We start from the raw sequence: 15,697 nt of genomic DNA on the forward strand, positions 1-15,697 counted from the left end.
GGCGAGGAGACATTGGGGTGTGCTCCAGAGCAGACATGCGTGCGAGTTTGTTCGGAGCGCTCCTCTCACCACCTGCTAACGCTTCCCTTCTCTCCTCGCTGGGTCTCCCACGCGGGCATCGTTGATCACACACCCATTTTTGCTTGTGCCCACGCACACGCTTTGCGTGTGCGGTGTGCGGCTCTGCTCCGCCGTCGCCATTGTTCTCTCTTCTCTTTACCTTCTGACTTAAGCACCGCACGGTTAACGTAAGTTTTCACCGCAGAGATTCATCAATCTCCTCTTATTTCCGCCATCAGTGGGCCACCTCACTCTTAGCTTTCGTTCTCTCTCCTTGTTGGAGTGTAGTGACTCGCAGGCGTGGAGGAAGGTGAGGGAGACACCCCCCTCCCCTCGACACGTGCTAAAGGGAAAAAAGCGACACGAGCAGTCGACTGAGGACTCACGGAACAACTTGCAGAGCAACTGGGACCGGCGTCCAATCCACATCCACAACAGCCACCGCGGCACACGTGTACAGTTTCCCTCTATCGCCTTACTCTTCCCTTCTTCTTCCTCTCCCCCCTCTCTCTCTCTGTGGCCACTTTTACTCACCATCGCACCGGCGAACACGCACACCCACAGAATGCGGAGAAGTGGGTTTCACTTGCAGACGCATTGTCCCCCTCCCCCCTCCTCACCTCTCTGCCCCCGCCTCCATAGAATGGCATCGTCGGCGTCTGTGGTGGGATCCGCCCGCGGTGTTGGTGGTGCTTCCATGGTGAAGCGCAAGGTGGACGACCGTGTCAAGACGCTGATCGACGACGTGGCCCACCACAAGCATCGCGGCCTCATCCTGCTCGTTGGCGACCGGGCCAAGGACCAAGTGGTAAACCTGCACCTCATGGTCTCCCGTGCCAACCACAACGCGAAGGTGAATATCCTGTGGTGTATGCGCAAGGATCCAGACTTCGGGTCGACCGGCAAGAAGCAGCAAGAGAAGCGAGCCCGGCTGGAGGTGAAGGGCGGCCTCTCCACCGAGGCGTCCAAGGAGGCCTTCCAGACGTTCCTGGCGCAGACGAACGTTCGTTTCTGCAAATACGCAGAGACGCACCGGATCCTTGGCCAGACCTTCGGCATGGCTGTGCTCCAGGACTTTGAGGCCATCAGCCCCAACACGCTGGCCCGCACAGTGGAGACAGTGAAGGGGGGTGGCCTCGTCGTGATCATGTTCCGCGCAATGCGGTCGCTGCGGCAGCTCTACACGATCGCCATGGACGTGCACGCGCGCTACCGCACGGAGTCGAAAAGGGACGTTGTCCCGCGCTTCAACGAGCGCTTCCTCCTCTCGCTGGCGGACTGTGACGCGGCCATGTGTGTTGACGACGACTTGAATGTCCTCCCAATCACGGAGAAGATGAGGACGTACGGCAAAAACCGCAAAAGCGACGCCTACGATGCCGATCTCGCCGTGCAGGGCCGCCTGCAGCACGAGGCGGATTTGGCGAACGTCAAGGAGAGGCTGAGGCCGAGCGAGGATGTCGGGCCACTCGTGCAGCTGTGCCAGACGGTGGACCAGGCCAAGACAGTGCTATCCCTCATGCAAACTGTCATGGAGAAGCGGCTGGACTCAACGTGCGTCGTGACGGCAGGCCGCGGTCGCGGCAAGTCCGCCGCGCTCGGCATGACGGTTGCGGGGGCGATTGCACAGGGGTACAGCAACATTATGTGCACCGCCCCGACACCGGAGAACGTGCAGACTCTCTTCGAGTTCGCGATTCGCGGGCTGAAGGAACTGGGGTACCGGGAGCGGACGGACTTCGAGGCTCTGCAGGGTGTCAGCGAGGAGTTCGCCAAGTGTTTTATCCGCATCAATGTCTTTCGGGAACACCGACAGACATTGCAGTTTGTGTCTGCAACGGACACAGCAAAGTTTGCGCAGGCGGAAGTGTGCGTGATTGATGAGGCGGCTGCACTGCCGCTGCCGCTGGTGAAGCGCATCTTGGGCCCCTACCTGGTCATTCTGAGCTCCACTGTCTCTGGCTACGAGGGCACTGGCCGCAGTCTGTCCATGAAGCTTGTGGCTGACATGCGTCGCGGCAGCAGCAGCGGCGCCGCCGACGCGCGCCACCTGAAGGAGCTGTCGATGAGCGATCCGATCCGTTACGGCCCGGGCGACCCGGTGGAGAGGTGGCTGAACAAGCTCCTGTGCCTCGACGCAACGATGGAGAAGGCGCAGTTGACCACGTCTCCGCACCCGAGCACATGCGAACTGTTTTACGTTAACCGCGACGCCCTCTTCTCATACCACCCTTTAGCCGAAGAGCTGTTGCAGCGCATCCAGTCGCTGCTTGTCGCCGCTCACTACAAGAACCAGCCGAACGACCTGCAGTTGCTCTCCGACGCACCGGGGCACCACTTGTTTGTGCTCTGCGCCGACAGCGTCGAGTCGTCCGCGGCCACGGCGCCGACGTCGTCGACCTCGGCGGCGGCACGCCAGCCAATACCGGACATTCTCTGCGTCCTCCACGCCTGCGAGGAGGGCCAAGTAAGCGCACAGAGCATCAAGAGCCACCTGAGTCACGGCCTTCGCCCATCGGGTGACTTGATCCCCTACACCCTGTCCCAGTACTACCTGGAGGAGGGCTTCGCAAAGTTGGCCGGGCTGCGCATTGTCCGAATTGCTGCAAACCCGGCGCTGCTTCGGGCCGGCTACGGCTCCCGCGCTCTCGCCTTGCTGCATCAGTACTACAGTGGCTCCATCTCACTGACAGCAGCGGAGCCGAAAGTAATGGCAGCGAAGCACCGGAGCAGCGACGCCGAGGCCGACACGCGTGGGCAGGCTGGCAGTGATCACGACGGCGAGTCCTCTGCGGCAACCGCAATGCTTGCGCCGCGCTCGCACATCACAAGCCTTCTCACGCCTCTCGTTGAGCGCCCTTACGAGCTGGTCGACTACCTCGGCGTCAGCTTTGGTCTCACGACGGAGCTGCTTAACTTCTGGAAGAAGGCCTTGTACATCCCCCTCTACGTGCGCCAAGCTGCGAATGAGCTGACAGGTGAGCATAGCTGTGTCATGGTGCGGCCGATGGGCTTCGACTTGCGCCCGCTGCAGCACGAGTTCCAGCACCGCCTGCTCTCCCTTCTGGCGATGCCGTTCCGCCACTTGCCAACAGAGCTCGCCTTGAGCCTTGTGTGCGACTTGGAGGCGCACGACCCGCACAAGCTAAGCGCATCGACAGACCTGTCGGAGGTCGACCACCACGTTGTGCGCGTGGACGGTGTTGTGCAGGCGACAAGCGGCGACATTGCAGCCACCTTCACCGCTGGCGATATGCGGCGCCTGCGTCTTGTGTCGACCGCGTTCGTTGAGTGCGGCAACGTGCTCGACCTGGTCCCGATACTGGCGAAGTGGTACTTTGGAAAGCGGTTCTTCCGCTGCCCAGACGGCACCGACGGCGTTGTGCTCTCGCATGCGCAGGCAGCCGTGCTACTGGCGGTAGGCCTGCAGTGTCAAACAGTAGAGGAGCTGGCTGCTCAACCGGCTTTCTCTGCCGTGTCGACTCAGCAGCTGCGCGCGCTCTTCCTGAAGGCCCTCTCTCGCCTCTCGGAGCACCTCACCACCCTGCAGAAGATCGCCAAGGCGGAGCAACATGAGGGCAGAAGCGTCAGTGTGCGGGAGGGCAAGTGCGCACCTTCTCAATCGGGTGGCGCGGCTGGTGACAGCATCACCATTGGCGGGACTGCTGAAGATGTCGAAGATGCGGAGGAGATCTACGACAGTCACGGAAACTTGAAAGGACTGAAGGTGGCGCGTAAAGTCAAGGCGCAGGTGTCTGTTGACACGACGTTGCTGCGAGACACGTCGTCGTCTGTCTCAGGCAACGCGTCGGCCGCTTGTCAGGGTCGCGACAGTCTACAGGATGTTTTCTACCGTCCAAAGAAGAAGGCGTCCAGACATCTCTGAGGGCGAGCTCCGCCCGCCATCACTTCGTCCGCTTCTCGATGCGGGGCGTCTCCGTGTAGCTGGGGGGGGGGACTTTTCCGGTGGGTGGGTGGGTGGGGTGGATGGGAGTGTAGGGCGATTGTGTACTACAAGTCCATCAAAGACGATCGGTGAGAGTCGGAGGTCGAGATTGGGGGAGGAGTGGGAAGCGCATTCCGTCGTCGAGGGGCGGCTGCCGATGGCCTATCAAAGTTACGTGGCTCCTCCCTTCCTGCTTCGTGGTTACCAACGCACCCATCGATCTCTCCTCCTCGATCCACTACCCCCACCAACCACAGCGGTACTCTCCCGCACTGTACTTCTCTTCTCCCCCCGGTTTCGCCTTCAGTCTCTCTCTCTCTCCTTGTGCGCGGTTGTGTCGTGGGGGTTTATCTTGCGTATTTCTATGCTCCCGATCGAGGGAATAACTTACTGTCTCTCCCCCTGCGGTCACTGGCACCCCACCCCACACACGCGTGCATAGGATGGCCGAGTGCGCGTCTTTCCGATGTGTGCGCGCGCGCGCGTGTGTGTGTGTGTGTGTGTGTGAGCAGCTAAGCGATCTCGCGGGCGCTAATCAGCGTCCTTAATCCGAGCGCCACCAGCGAAATAACGTTAGCGAAGAACACAACAAAAACTACCACCGCTCCAGCAGCACGCCTCTTTGGGGGCTCCTTTGCTGTGCCGCCATTGTGGTTGCTGGTATGCTAGTGCGGTGAGACGAGGGGCACACATGTCGGGGGGACTCACAGCAGGTGAGGGTACGCATGGCTGGGTTGTATTCGAAGCGCTAGAGGGCCCTTGAGGGGTGCCATAAGAGGTGCAGGTCTGTGGTGTTGTCTGTGAAGTCATTTGGGCTGCCCTTATGTGACACTACAGGCGCGTGCGCGCTCGTCATACATTACCGTGTGGCCGCGGGTCTGCGCCTGGATGGCATGCTTCTCTGCGCCTCCTCCTTTCTCTTCTCTCTGAAGGATGCGGGGTAACCCACACCCACACGCGCGCGTGCGTATACTCTTCTCACCACTTCCTGCAAAACCCGCGAGCTGCACCGCAAAGCACCGCTGTTTTCACTCGAGGGCCCCAACACCATCACCCTCTCGCCCCTTTCCTCCGAGTACGTGCGAACACCCGCAGCGAGTGGTCGACACGCAACATGAGCTTGCATGATATGCCGTTCCTGATCCTCAATCTCGGGGTTGAGATGGTGTTTGTGCTGAACTCGCGCCTGCACGCGCAGGCGGTGCCGTCGGAGCAGGCGGCCAGCGTGTTGGGCGACGTTGGGACAGACATATTTGACCCAGTCTTTGTGGACGAGCTCTTCACCCCACACCCGATGTACTCGTCTGCATCAGTGCTGCAAGTCTTCACGGCCCTCTCGAACAGCAGCGTCATGCGTCTTAGTGAGAACTCGATGCGAAAGTTGTACGACCTCGTCTACATGACGGTCAAGTACCAAGTTTTTACTCTGCGCCACCCATTGGAGCTGCTGGAGCTGACATTGAATCACCTCGACGCCGCGCAAGCGATTTTGCCGGCGGGGGTGCGACAGCTCGTTAGCGCGGCGGAGGAGCGCGTACTACGGCTTGCCAGCACGCTTAACGTCGGCGACTGGGCGAGTATGAGACGGTCGCTGCTCAACTTCTTTACCGGTCGCCACGCACGGGTGTCCGTCCTCCTCGACAGCAAGGTGCAGGACGTAGAGAGTGGCGCCTTTTACATTCCTCGAGATACTTTTCTGTCTCCCTTGCCCGCCTGCAAACCTCCAGGGCTCGTCTATGTGGCGGGTTTCCCCCAGCCTGGCACGTTTGCCCACCCTGATGCACACCTTCCCTACCCTCCCCACGTGCCCCTTGGGTCGTGGAGTCCAAAGAGGGGTGCAGCGCGAATGACGAACAACGGCTTTGACATCTATGCCGCCGCCGCTGCGTCATTTACGCCGGCTACTGCTGCTGGCGTTGCCTCTACCGCTATGAATGACCCGCTGACGAGACAGACGTGCGAGATGCCAATCCCGAAGAGGTCCGCTTCTGATGGCACCAGCGCGGTCACCGCCTTCCCCAGCCCTGCCACTCCACCGTCTTCTTCCCTTATCGCCGAGGAGCGACAAAGCGCCTACGACGCCGAGGTGAACTACCTCGCTCAGCTGATTGGGTCGACAAGCAGAGCTCACAGCGCACAGGAGGTGGAGCTCGAGTTATTTCACGATGGCGCTGGCAGTGCGGGTGAGACGACCGCTGCCACCTCAGTGCCGTTTGTGGCCCCCAAGTCAACGTCGAACGTGACCAGCAGCGGTGGCGGCGCCGCCGTAGCGCCGGCGGTCCCGGTTACTCGCATGACAGTCTCTTTGGTTAAGGACCAGAACAAGAAGTTGTTGGGCATCATGAGTGACTTCAACTCTCCCAAGAGGGAAGACAGTGGTGTCGCTGGTGGTACTGCACCAGCCACCGGTGGCAACACCATGAACGATTTGCTCGACATCATGGACGAAGTGTGAGGTATCCGCAGTCATTCAAGGGGAGGGGGACGTTGAGTGATGGAGCTGAGGTAGATCAATACTAGGAAAAGGCAACGTGCTCTTCAAGTGAGGCGTCTGACATCTTTGGCCTCTCTCTTCCTGTTTGTTTTCTCCTGCCTCTCTTGCTACTGCTTGGTTTGCGCGTCTCCTCGACCTACTTCATGTCCTGCCGCTGCACAGTGTTGCTCCCCCTCCCCGCTCAGCTGTTTTCTCTCTTCATGTAAACACCCCCCCCCTACACACACACACACACAGGCATGCTCACGCAGACCTCTTCGATGAACTCTCCTTCTCTCTCTCTCCCTTAAAGGTGATGCGGTAGGCGCTGCCCCCCTCCCCCTCCTCCGGTTTGCTGAGTGGGCCACCACAGCCGGCTCTCTTCCTCGTAATCATAGCACTATGACACAATCGAGAAGGTGCAGGGGCGGACTGAGGTGCCGGAACACGCACCGAACACACCATGTGCGTGTGTGTGCCGTGGAAACGCAGGGAAGAGTATCCTGCGATGTTGTTCTCCCGTGTGTGTGTGTCTCTCTCTCTCTCTCGACCCTCAACGCTGCAGGGCTTCTTTCTCTCGTGGCACCGCCCTCTGTTGCGGCACTGTCATTTTGGTCCCCATTCCACCTCTTCCACCGCCCCCCCTCCTCCTCCTTCTCTCTGTGTCGGTATTTTGTGCGCGTTGGCTTGCGCCTGATCCCCAAACTGCAAACTTTTCCCCCTTCGTAGTACCTCTCAGCTGACACCCTCCCGCCCTCTTGTGTGCCATAGCACACGTGCATGCGTGGTGAGTGTCCTACCTGTTGTTTGTCTCCTCTCTCTGGCATTCCTTCTCGGTCCCGCGGAGCCTCCTCCGCGAGCCCTGCACACGTGTCTAGCTGTTTCCAGGCAAACAAGCGCCCTCTCTCCCCTTCCCTTCCCTTTTGCTTAGTCTGAGTTGAGCGACACGAGTCCAGCAGTCATGTTTCGCTTACCATCCTTCGCCCCTCGCGCAGCCGCGGTACCGGCCGCGCGCGCCAGCATCACCGCGCTGCTCACCGCCAGCCGGCAGTACCGCATAATTCCGCACCTCTACAACGAAATTGAAGAGCTTGCGGAGACGCAGCGGCGTGGTCGGTGGTCGATCTCGCACCGCAACTGCCTGCAGCAGCCGCTGAAGAAGGCAGAGATTATGTGCGACAAGCTGAACCTGCGCGAGAGTCGTCGCAGTGGTGTTCTGCCGGAGAAGTCCATCGCGCGCCGGCTGAGTCAGAAGTACGCCGTGGACGGCAAGGTGTACGAGAGTGAATCGAAAACGAAGATCATTAACCTCACCGTCGTTAACTTCGACGGTCACCCGTTTCACTTCCGCCTGTACCCGATGCCGGATGTCACGCTCAACACACTCATTGACGGCTCAGGCATGTGCCACGGCCACGCCACCCACTGGGGCAAGTGCAACAACCCAGACTGCGCCGACTGGAACCACGGCGACGGCTGCATGGTGAACGTGGATATCGAGACCCTAGACCGACTCTTGCCACCAAACCGTTGGGAGTACACGTCGCTGACAGCGTGGCGCGCGACTGACCGACCAGACATCACCTTTAACACCCGCTTCAGTTGTCAGATACCGATAACGGAGGAGCTAGACGGTGCGGTGTTTGCGCTGAAGCAACTCTGGACGCGTGCCCTGCGTGAGTCTGTCTCGGACTGGGGCCTGGTGGACGACCAAGCGACGATCCACAGCGCTCGCAGTAAGAGGATCGAGCCGTGGGCCCCGATCCTTGAGGAGCCGACGAAGGTGGACTTCCCCATCACGTGGGACATGCTCTGGGCGACCGGCTACCAGGACATCATGAAGGAGAAGTACTCAAACTTTCGTCGCAAGGATGGCTTCCACACGAAGCCGGAGATGTGGGCCGCATACGTATGAATCCCCTCTGTCTCTGCCTCTCAAGTAATGACGCGCAAGCGCGAACTGCTTCGTGCCTGTTCTCCTCGCTTTCGCGCTGTGCAGGCCTTTCGCGGAGTATCGGCGAAGTGTTTGGAGAGGAGGATGCGAGCGGCTCACGCTTCCTCTTCTCTCCTCTTCGTTTTCCCTCATATGTATCCTCTGCCTCCCTTTCCTCTCTCTCTCTGTGCGAGCGACAAAACTCCCATGCCATTGCCCCTCAGACGGTGGCGTGCGGAGCCTGGTGTGTTCACGCTTTACTCGCCCTCGTGTGCTTCGAGTCTGTCTTTCCAATACTGACCTCCCTACCCCTAGCCTCCCCTCTTGTGTGCACGCAAGTAGGTCTCTCACCTTCTCTCTCGTCTTTCAGGCGTGCCCATGGTTCTCGTTATCTCCCTGAGCGGCAGCCACCAGTGGGGCAGGAGAAAATGCCTCTCTGGCGCCGCGCGGCGAGCGACGAACGACGAGAGTGGTGATGGCTGTGGTCACAGTGGTGGAGGGGGTGGATGGGTGGGAGCAGGGTGCGGACGTGAGCCCATAGGACCTACCCTTTGCGCGCACCGCACAAGAGAGACCCGTGCGTGCGCGTGGCACCTGTAGTTCTCTCTGCTCGGCTCTTTCACTGTTCCGCCGCTTATTACACGGATGTTGCCGCTGTGCCCCAGTATAGTGTCGTGGCGATGCAGTTCTTCTTTTTGCCTCACTGTCCTTCCCCTTTTCCATCTCTTCTGTGTCATCCTCAACTCATCACACCGCCGCGCGCACATCATGTCGGCACTGTCGTGGCGGTCGCTGCCTGCCATGGCGGTCTGCGCTGTTCTGGAAAGCGCCTTTTGCTTGCTTCTCTTCTCCCTCTTCAGCTGAGACGCCTTTTCTCCAACAAACACCAGCTTCTGCCGCTTGTACTCGATCGCGGAGTCCTTGTCTCATCTATTGCCGCTCCTCATCATCGCCATGGCGCCCTTCTGGACTAACGTGCTGAACTACACGTACGCCCGCGGCTTTATCCGAATTCCGATGGTGCTGGCGCTGCCCATTTTCTTCAACAAGTACGTGTTGTACGGGTACGAGGGTGCCTTCAAGCGCTGGAACGCCGGCCACAACCAGGTGGATATCTGGAACCGTCTCCAGGAGAAGGTCGCCGCGGACGCTGAGTAAGCGACAACGGCGCGCACGCCGTACTGGCTTCTTCGCTCTCTCTTTCCCCATGTCCCTCCTAGCCAGTGTTGTTGACGATGGGCAGCAGCGAACGACGAGTGAAGCGCGACACGCTTTTCGCTGTTGCCCACCACATGGGCAGTCGCCACGTGGTGGGCAAAAGACAGTCATCCGCATCCACTGCGCGTCGCTGCAGGACGTCAAGAGGCGCAGTTGTTCAGGCTTCCGCGTTGCTCTTTCTTTTCTCCCTCTTGTGGGCTGGATCAGGTGCGCGCGGCGTAGTGCGGCGTAGTGCTGTGTGTGTGTCTCTCTCTTGTGCAGGACTTGTAGGTAGTAGCAAACTCATTCCCCTCTCGTAGCGGATTAACCTGACAATCAAAGGCGAAAAGAGACGTGCGGCGCAACTGCCATGCGCGCCTCAGGTGTGTGTGTGTGTGTGTGTCGGCCACCCGTTCCTCCTGAGGCTCTGTGACGGCCGCATTTTGTTTTCTATCGTCTGCGTGCCACCTCGACGCCCTCTGCACTTCTTCTTCATTCAATGCCTTTCGGTCTCTTCTGCGTCCGTCCCTCACCTCCGCCCTGCGCTCTTCGCACCCACACCCCAGTCGAAGAAAAGAGTAAACCCCAACAGAAGAGAATAAAATTAACGCCAGCCACTTTCTACTCGTCGTCCGCGCGTGTCTCTCTGTGTGCGTGTGTGTGTAGCGTGTCGCTGGCCACCCCTCCCCTCCCCATCACGTCGCTCTTCGGCCTTCGCTCGTTTTTGATTTTGTGTTGTTCACCGGGCAGCCGCCACCACCACCGCAGCCGCAATGACGGACGTCAACTTTGGTCGTCACATTCTCATCGATGGCCTCCCCAATAACGTCACCCCTGATAAGCGCGACCTCTTCCAGCGCCACTTCTCGCGGCGCATCGGGGAGCTGCTAGGCGGTGAAAAGTTCAGCCTGCACCTCTTAACAGATCCAGAGACAGCGCTCCTATCGGGTGCCATCCTCAGCTGTGTGACCGAGGCTCAGGCGGAGGCGGCGCTGGCGAAGCTGAATCGCTTTCCCTTCACCAAGTCTGCCGTGCTCACGACGTACCGCTGGAGCGCACTGGAGGAGGCGCGCGAGGACGATGGCCCATACGTGCCGCCACCTCTGGCGTGCGCCGATGACGAGGAGGAGGCGGAGCTCGTGCACAACATGGCTGAGGACCCGGAGGCGCGTCCGCAGTTCTTGATCAAGTCAGGCATGTCCTTTGACTGCGACTGGTACTGGTTCAACTGGGAGAAGAACGAGCCGGATCTATATCGCCGCCGCAAGATCAGCAAGGACGACCCACTTTGCCGCTGGTCTGAAGTGGACCGCGACAACAAGAAGTTACATTCCGGGATGGTGTGCAGCGCACTTCCGGTGTCGCGTCCGCTGCCGGTGTGGTCTACGTACGGCTCCATGGTAATCTCGCAGCACGAGAAAGGCCTGCGCGTGTGGGCCGGCCGCAGCATGCGCCTCCACTTCGAGATCACGATGGACATCAACGCCTTCATGGTGTCTCCGTGCGAGAAGTACATCATTGTCCAGACGCCGAAGGATATAAGCATCATCAACCTGCGCACTGCGAAGAAGATTCGCACTATCGGAAACCTTGACCTGCACAGTGATGATCTCTGGCCTATCATGCGCTTCAGCGCCGACGACTCGCTGGTGGTGGTGTGCAAGACGGGCTACCGTCCCATCGACTCGGCTGAAGTTCCGGAAGGCCACCTAAACATCTACATCTCCGAGACGATGAAGCTGCTGAAGGGCGATGGCAGCTCTGGCCATAGCTTCGCTATCCCTGGCCTGTACAAGGCTGAGTGGAACCCGGTGGTGGGTACACAAATGGCGTACGTCTGCGAGCTGGGCCCGAACAAGGGCTGGAAGGCTGTTGTGTCGAACATGGTAGTAAACGACGACGGCGAGGTGGAACAGCGCGTGCTGAACGAGCGCAATTTTCTCGTAGCAACGCGGCTCGACATGCTATGGCACCCGGCTGGCACCTTCCTCTGCGTGAGGGTGTCGTCAAAGGGGCCGACGGAGTACTTTCTCTTCCACGTTGCGGAGCGCAACGTGCCTATCACTCGCTTGTCCATCAAGCGCGGCTACATCCCGACCCGCTTCGCGTGGCAGGGCGGCGGTGACAAGTTTGCCGTACTCCTGAAGCGCGATGGCGTCGGCGCCGGCCTCGGTGAGACCGGCGTGCTGCAGATCTTCATGATCGGCAAGCAGGGGCCCAAGGTGCTACACGAGGTGTCCACGTCAGCGACGCATTTGTTCTGGGCCCCCCGCGGCGGGCGACTGGCGGCTGCCAACTTCGATAAGTCGCTGCTGCACTTCTTTGTGCTGCACGACGACAACACCGTAACAGACAAGAGCAAGCTGAGCGGCATCAGTGCGACAAACTGTGAGTGGGACCCGACCGGCCGCTACTTTGCCGTGTGGGTGTCATCGGTTCACGAACAGACCCTCCCCCCGCAGTACCGCATCTTCGACTACACCGGCAACGAGCTCTACAAGAAGGCCATCAAGCCCCTCTCACACTTCGCCTGGCGCCCGTTGCCACCCACTCTGCTCGCGCAGAGCGACGTGAAGAAGGCGCGCGACATGATGAAGACCCTCCTGCGGGATTACGAGGCCACCGCGGCGGCGCACAAGGCTGAGGAGCAGGAGCGCATTGACAAGGAGCGCAGATCGAAGGAGGAGGACTACATTAAGCGCATGAAGATGGCTGCCCGCTATGCGGAGGAGAAGAGCATGCTGCAGACGCGTGAGGAGCAGCGAGCTAACTCGAAGTGGGTTCGCTACAATAACAACCGCCTCAAGGCGCTGCCAGACGAGGAGCAAATCATTCACGAGGATGTGACGGAATACCACCTGGTATCGCGTCGACAGGTCGGCACTGGTACGGCAAAGAGGTAAAGTGCGGTGCGCCGCAGACGAAGCTGCTGCACGAGAGAGGGCGATGGCCCACAGCGCCACATGCCAACTTTGGCTGGCCGCGTTGTTATGGCAAAAACCGAACCAAAATGAAAAAGTGGAGTGGAGTGGAAGGGGGGGGAGCGCACAGAGCCACAGGGAAGGGGGGCAGCAGCGGTGGGAGATGGACAATGCGTGTACGGTGGCACATGCCTATCACCGTACCCATGCGCAGCATCCCCATGCTGCGCATACGTTCGCGCTAACCACCTCCTGCCACCTCTTCGTGCTCATCTCCTCCGCACCGTCCTCTTCCGTTCTCTTTGCATCCTCCCGCTGCGCGCGCACGTGCTGTGCATGTGCGCCTTTCTGAGTCTCGCGCTCTTCTCTCCCCACTCTCTGTCTGTGCATGCGACGGCCTCTGTCCTTGACGTTGCCCGTGCGCCCCTGGACGCTTGTGTGTGTGTGTGTGTGGGCGTGCTTGAGTGTACGTAAGTTTCGTTTCTTCTTAAATCTGTGTGCAGGCAGATGGGTGTCTGCAAATTTCGCTTCTTCCTCTTTTGAGCTTAACTAAACCAGAGCGTCGCTCCCGTCTCTCTGTGCGCCTCTCTCGGCGTAGTTGTGGTGGTCTCTCTCTCTCTCTCCCTTTCCTTGCCTCCAGCAGGGGATGCGCGAGGGTGGGTGGAGGAGAGGAGAGGAGAGGAGAGGAGAGGAGAGGAGAGGGCAGGAGGGATGTGAGGCGGGCTGCAGTTTCCGTCGCACCCTTCTGCCCTCTGCTGTGCTTGTTTGTCGTTGGTGTTGGGGTTTTACTTTTCTCTTAAGGACACGGCAACGGGAAAGAATGGGTGACGGCGAGTCAAACACCTGCAGACGCGCGCGCACGGAGACAACTGCGTCTTTCCCCAGTGTGCCTGCGTGTGCGCTTCTGTGTGTGTGTGTGTGTGCTGGTAGTGATTCTTCTATTCAATTAAAGTGTGGCACTGGGGGGAGGGGGGAGGCGTTGGCTACGTCTCCACCACCTGCAGACGTTGTAGTGGAAATGAAAACGCACGAGAGCAGTTGCGCCAAGGCACGCCTCAAAAGGTCCCCTCCTTCCCTATAGCACGCACACGAACGCATGAGATCTATCATAGTCATGCTTGCGCACGTGACTGTGTCCGACGCTGGCAGGTGCCTTCGCCTTGTCCTCTTCCGTAGAATCGTGTTGTGCGGCTGCCTGCGCGAGCGGCTTTTTGCCTTTCGCTACACCTGGCGAGACGGCAAATGAGGAGGGGCTCACGCTCGGAGTCGCGATGGACAGCAGCTTTGCTTGTTTCTCATAGCGCCAGCTTGTGCTGGGCAGGTAATAACTCGAAGGGGTGCCGTTTGTGTGTGTGTGTGTGTGAGGAGCCGCCTCTCTTTGCTTGTGCATCTCAAGTCGAGTTCTCTTTTCCAGCACTTTGACTGCATCTGTACGCATGACTCAGTGGTGCTCTCGCCCCCCCCCCCACTCCTATTCCTTGTACGCGGTGTGCTCCGTTACCTCTTCTTTCCCTTCTCTCCTCATTCCCCCCCCCCCCCCCGCCACACGTGCGAAGAAGTACATCACTGCCCCGCTGATATCTAAAAGAGAGAGAGAGAGAGGACGATGCACACGCTTCCTCTTGGCGTCCTTAGCCGCCGCCTCTCGGGTTGGTCCTGTGCTCACTTTGCGGCTGCGAGGCCGTTGATAGGCGCAGGCGTTGACGAGACAGTCCGGCGCTTCTACGCCACGAACACGTCAAAATCGCCCAGCGCTTTCTCAACGGCGTCTGGTGGCACATCCACTGAGGCTCACACTCGAGAAACCCTCGCCGCAAGAGAGTCTGCCGCTTGTTTTCACCTCACCAAGGAGCCCAGTGCAATCACAAGCGGTTTGACCGCAGATGCAGCAGGCGCATCCCCGCCTCCGCCCACTTCGGTGTGTGGCGCTGACAGCAGCACGGCGATACCAACGGAGGCGGCCTTTCCTGTGGTTCCTCCCCCAGGCGCCAGCAGCGGCGGTTTGACGACGCCAGACCCGGAGCCGGTACGGTGGGTTCAGCCAGTTAACCAAGACCTTGATACCCTCCCCATCGTGGATGCGAAGGGTGAATACATCGTGTCCCGCGTGCAGTGGCCGATCGGTGAGGTGGCCTACCGCACCCCTGCTCCGGTTGACGACAAGCTAGCCCCGCGCTTCGGCTATAACGTGGTGCAGGTGCGCAAGCACGTGTCATGGTGGAAGTATAACCAAAAGTACCCCCGCCTCTCCATCGCGTACATCAACATCCAACTTCTCTTCATTCTTGGGCTTGCCTGGCTTGTTGCCTTTCTCACCACCGAGTACCGCCGAGCGATGGAGGCGATGCGGACGCCTGGGGCGATCGTCGGCGAGCACCGCGGCAGAGGGCCGCCTACGAACAGCACGCAGAGGATCTCCTTTGACAAGCAGGAGATGAATGCGCTGCTTGACCAGGCGCAGAACAACTGGTTCGATGGCAAGGCAGAGGCGTCCTACGTGGGGTCGAAGGAGTACAAAATGAGGAAAATCCCGCGCCCGAAGGAGTTCTCCACTGATGATTTCCGAAAGCGATAGGGCACACTAGACGACGCCGAGCGAACCCACAGTAGCGACAAGGAAAAGGGCCTCGGCGCGTGTTGTGCGTACGTTGCACGCCTCTATTGTTCATGACAGCGGCGGTTCGATCTCTTCTTCGTTTCGCCTCTTTCGCAGTACCTCCCGATGGCGGTGGGGGTGGGCTGACACGCCTCAGCGCGCGGCATCCAGTGCCCCGTACCCCCACGCCGTGTGTGTGGGGAGCCAGGCCGCCCCCCTGCCAATGCCGAGCTGCCTCTGGTGGTGGCTGGGCCAGGGCGATGTGTCGCTGCGGATGTCGGCGGTGTGGTGCTGGGTGGCGTGGCGGATGCCTGCGGGGGCGGGCGCGTCTGTGCCATGCATGTGATGGGCTGGGCGCCCGGGTGACCCGAGCGTCTCTCGCCCGGCCCTCACTGCCCACTGGTGTGGGGAGCGTGAGGCACACCGAGGGACGCCCCGGGCGGCGGCCGGCACGGTGGGGGGCTGCTGTGAGGGGTGCCTGCGGAGCGTGTGGCGGGCCTAGCCTGGGGCAGGGTCGGTGCTCAGGCCACCGGGTCGGCGCGCTGCTGTGCGGCGCAGTGGGGGTCGAGCG

At 60.1% G+C, this 15,697-nt stretch overlaps 6 protein-coding genes across 6 annotated transcripts, besides 1 other annotated feature; all 6 read left to right on the top strand.

The window, feature by feature from the left end:
- Positions 1-757: 757 nt before the first annotated feature.
- On the top strand, positions 758-3,946 carry LPMP_171210 (N-acetyltransferase, putative; the record flags this gene model as incomplete). Its single annotated transcript, XM_010699510.1, has 1 exon — positions 758-3,946. The coding sequence occupies one exon, from the start codon at positions 758-760 to the stop codon at positions 3,944-3,946; it is 3,189 nt and encodes a 1,062-aa protein (XP_010697812.1).
- A 1,174-nt stretch (positions 3,947-5,120) lies between these two features.
- Positions 5,121-6,461, top strand: LPMP_171220 (hypothetical protein; the record flags this gene model as incomplete). Its single annotated transcript, XM_010699511.1, has 1 exon — positions 5,121-6,461. One exon carries the CDS (start codon positions 5,121-5,123, stop codon positions 6,459-6,461), a length of 1,341 nt encoding a protein of 446 aa, XP_010697813.1.
- Positions 6,462-7,440: 979 nt separating this feature from the next.
- Positions 7,441-8,394, top strand: LPMP_171230 (hypothetical protein; the record flags this gene model as incomplete). The annotated part of the gene is made up of 1 exon (XM_010699512.1): positions 7,441-8,394. The coding sequence occupies one exon, from the start codon at positions 7,441-7,443 to the stop codon at positions 8,392-8,394; it is 954 nt and encodes a 317-aa protein (XP_010697814.1).
- Positions 8,395-9,366: 972 nt separating this feature from the next.
- On the top strand, positions 9,367-9,570 carry LPMP_171240 (hypothetical protein; the record flags this gene model as incomplete). Its single annotated transcript, XM_010699513.1, has 1 exon — positions 9,367-9,570. The coding sequence occupies one exon, from the start codon at positions 9,367-9,369 to the stop codon at positions 9,568-9,570; it is 204 nt and encodes a 67-aa protein (XP_010697815.1).
- Positions 9,571-10,382: 812 nt separating this feature from the next.
- Positions 10,383-12,512, top strand: LPMP_171250 (translation initiation factor, putative; the record flags this gene model as incomplete). The annotated part of the gene is made up of 1 exon (XM_010699514.1): positions 10,383-12,512. The coding sequence occupies one exon, from the start codon at positions 10,383-10,385 to the stop codon at positions 12,510-12,512; it is 2,130 nt and encodes a 709-aa protein (XP_010697816.1).
- Positions 12,513-14,136: 1,624 nt separating this feature from the next.
- LPMP_171260 (hypothetical protein) lies at positions 14,137-15,105 on the top strand (the record flags this gene model as incomplete). Its single annotated transcript, XM_010699515.1, has 1 exon — positions 14,137-15,105. The coding sequence occupies one exon, from the start codon at positions 14,137-14,139 to the stop codon at positions 15,103-15,105; it is 969 nt and encodes a 322-aa protein (XP_010697817.1).
- Positions 15,106-15,258: 153 nt separating this feature from the next.
- Positions 15,259-15,697: part of a repeat region that runs on past the window's edge.

This window comes from Leishmania panamensis (assembly GCF_000755165.1).
Source record: "Leishmania panamensis strain MHOM/PA/94/PSC-1 chromosome 17 sequence".
NCBI lineage: Eukaryota > Euglenozoa > Kinetoplastea > Trypanosomatida > Trypanosomatidae > Leishmania > Leishmania panamensis.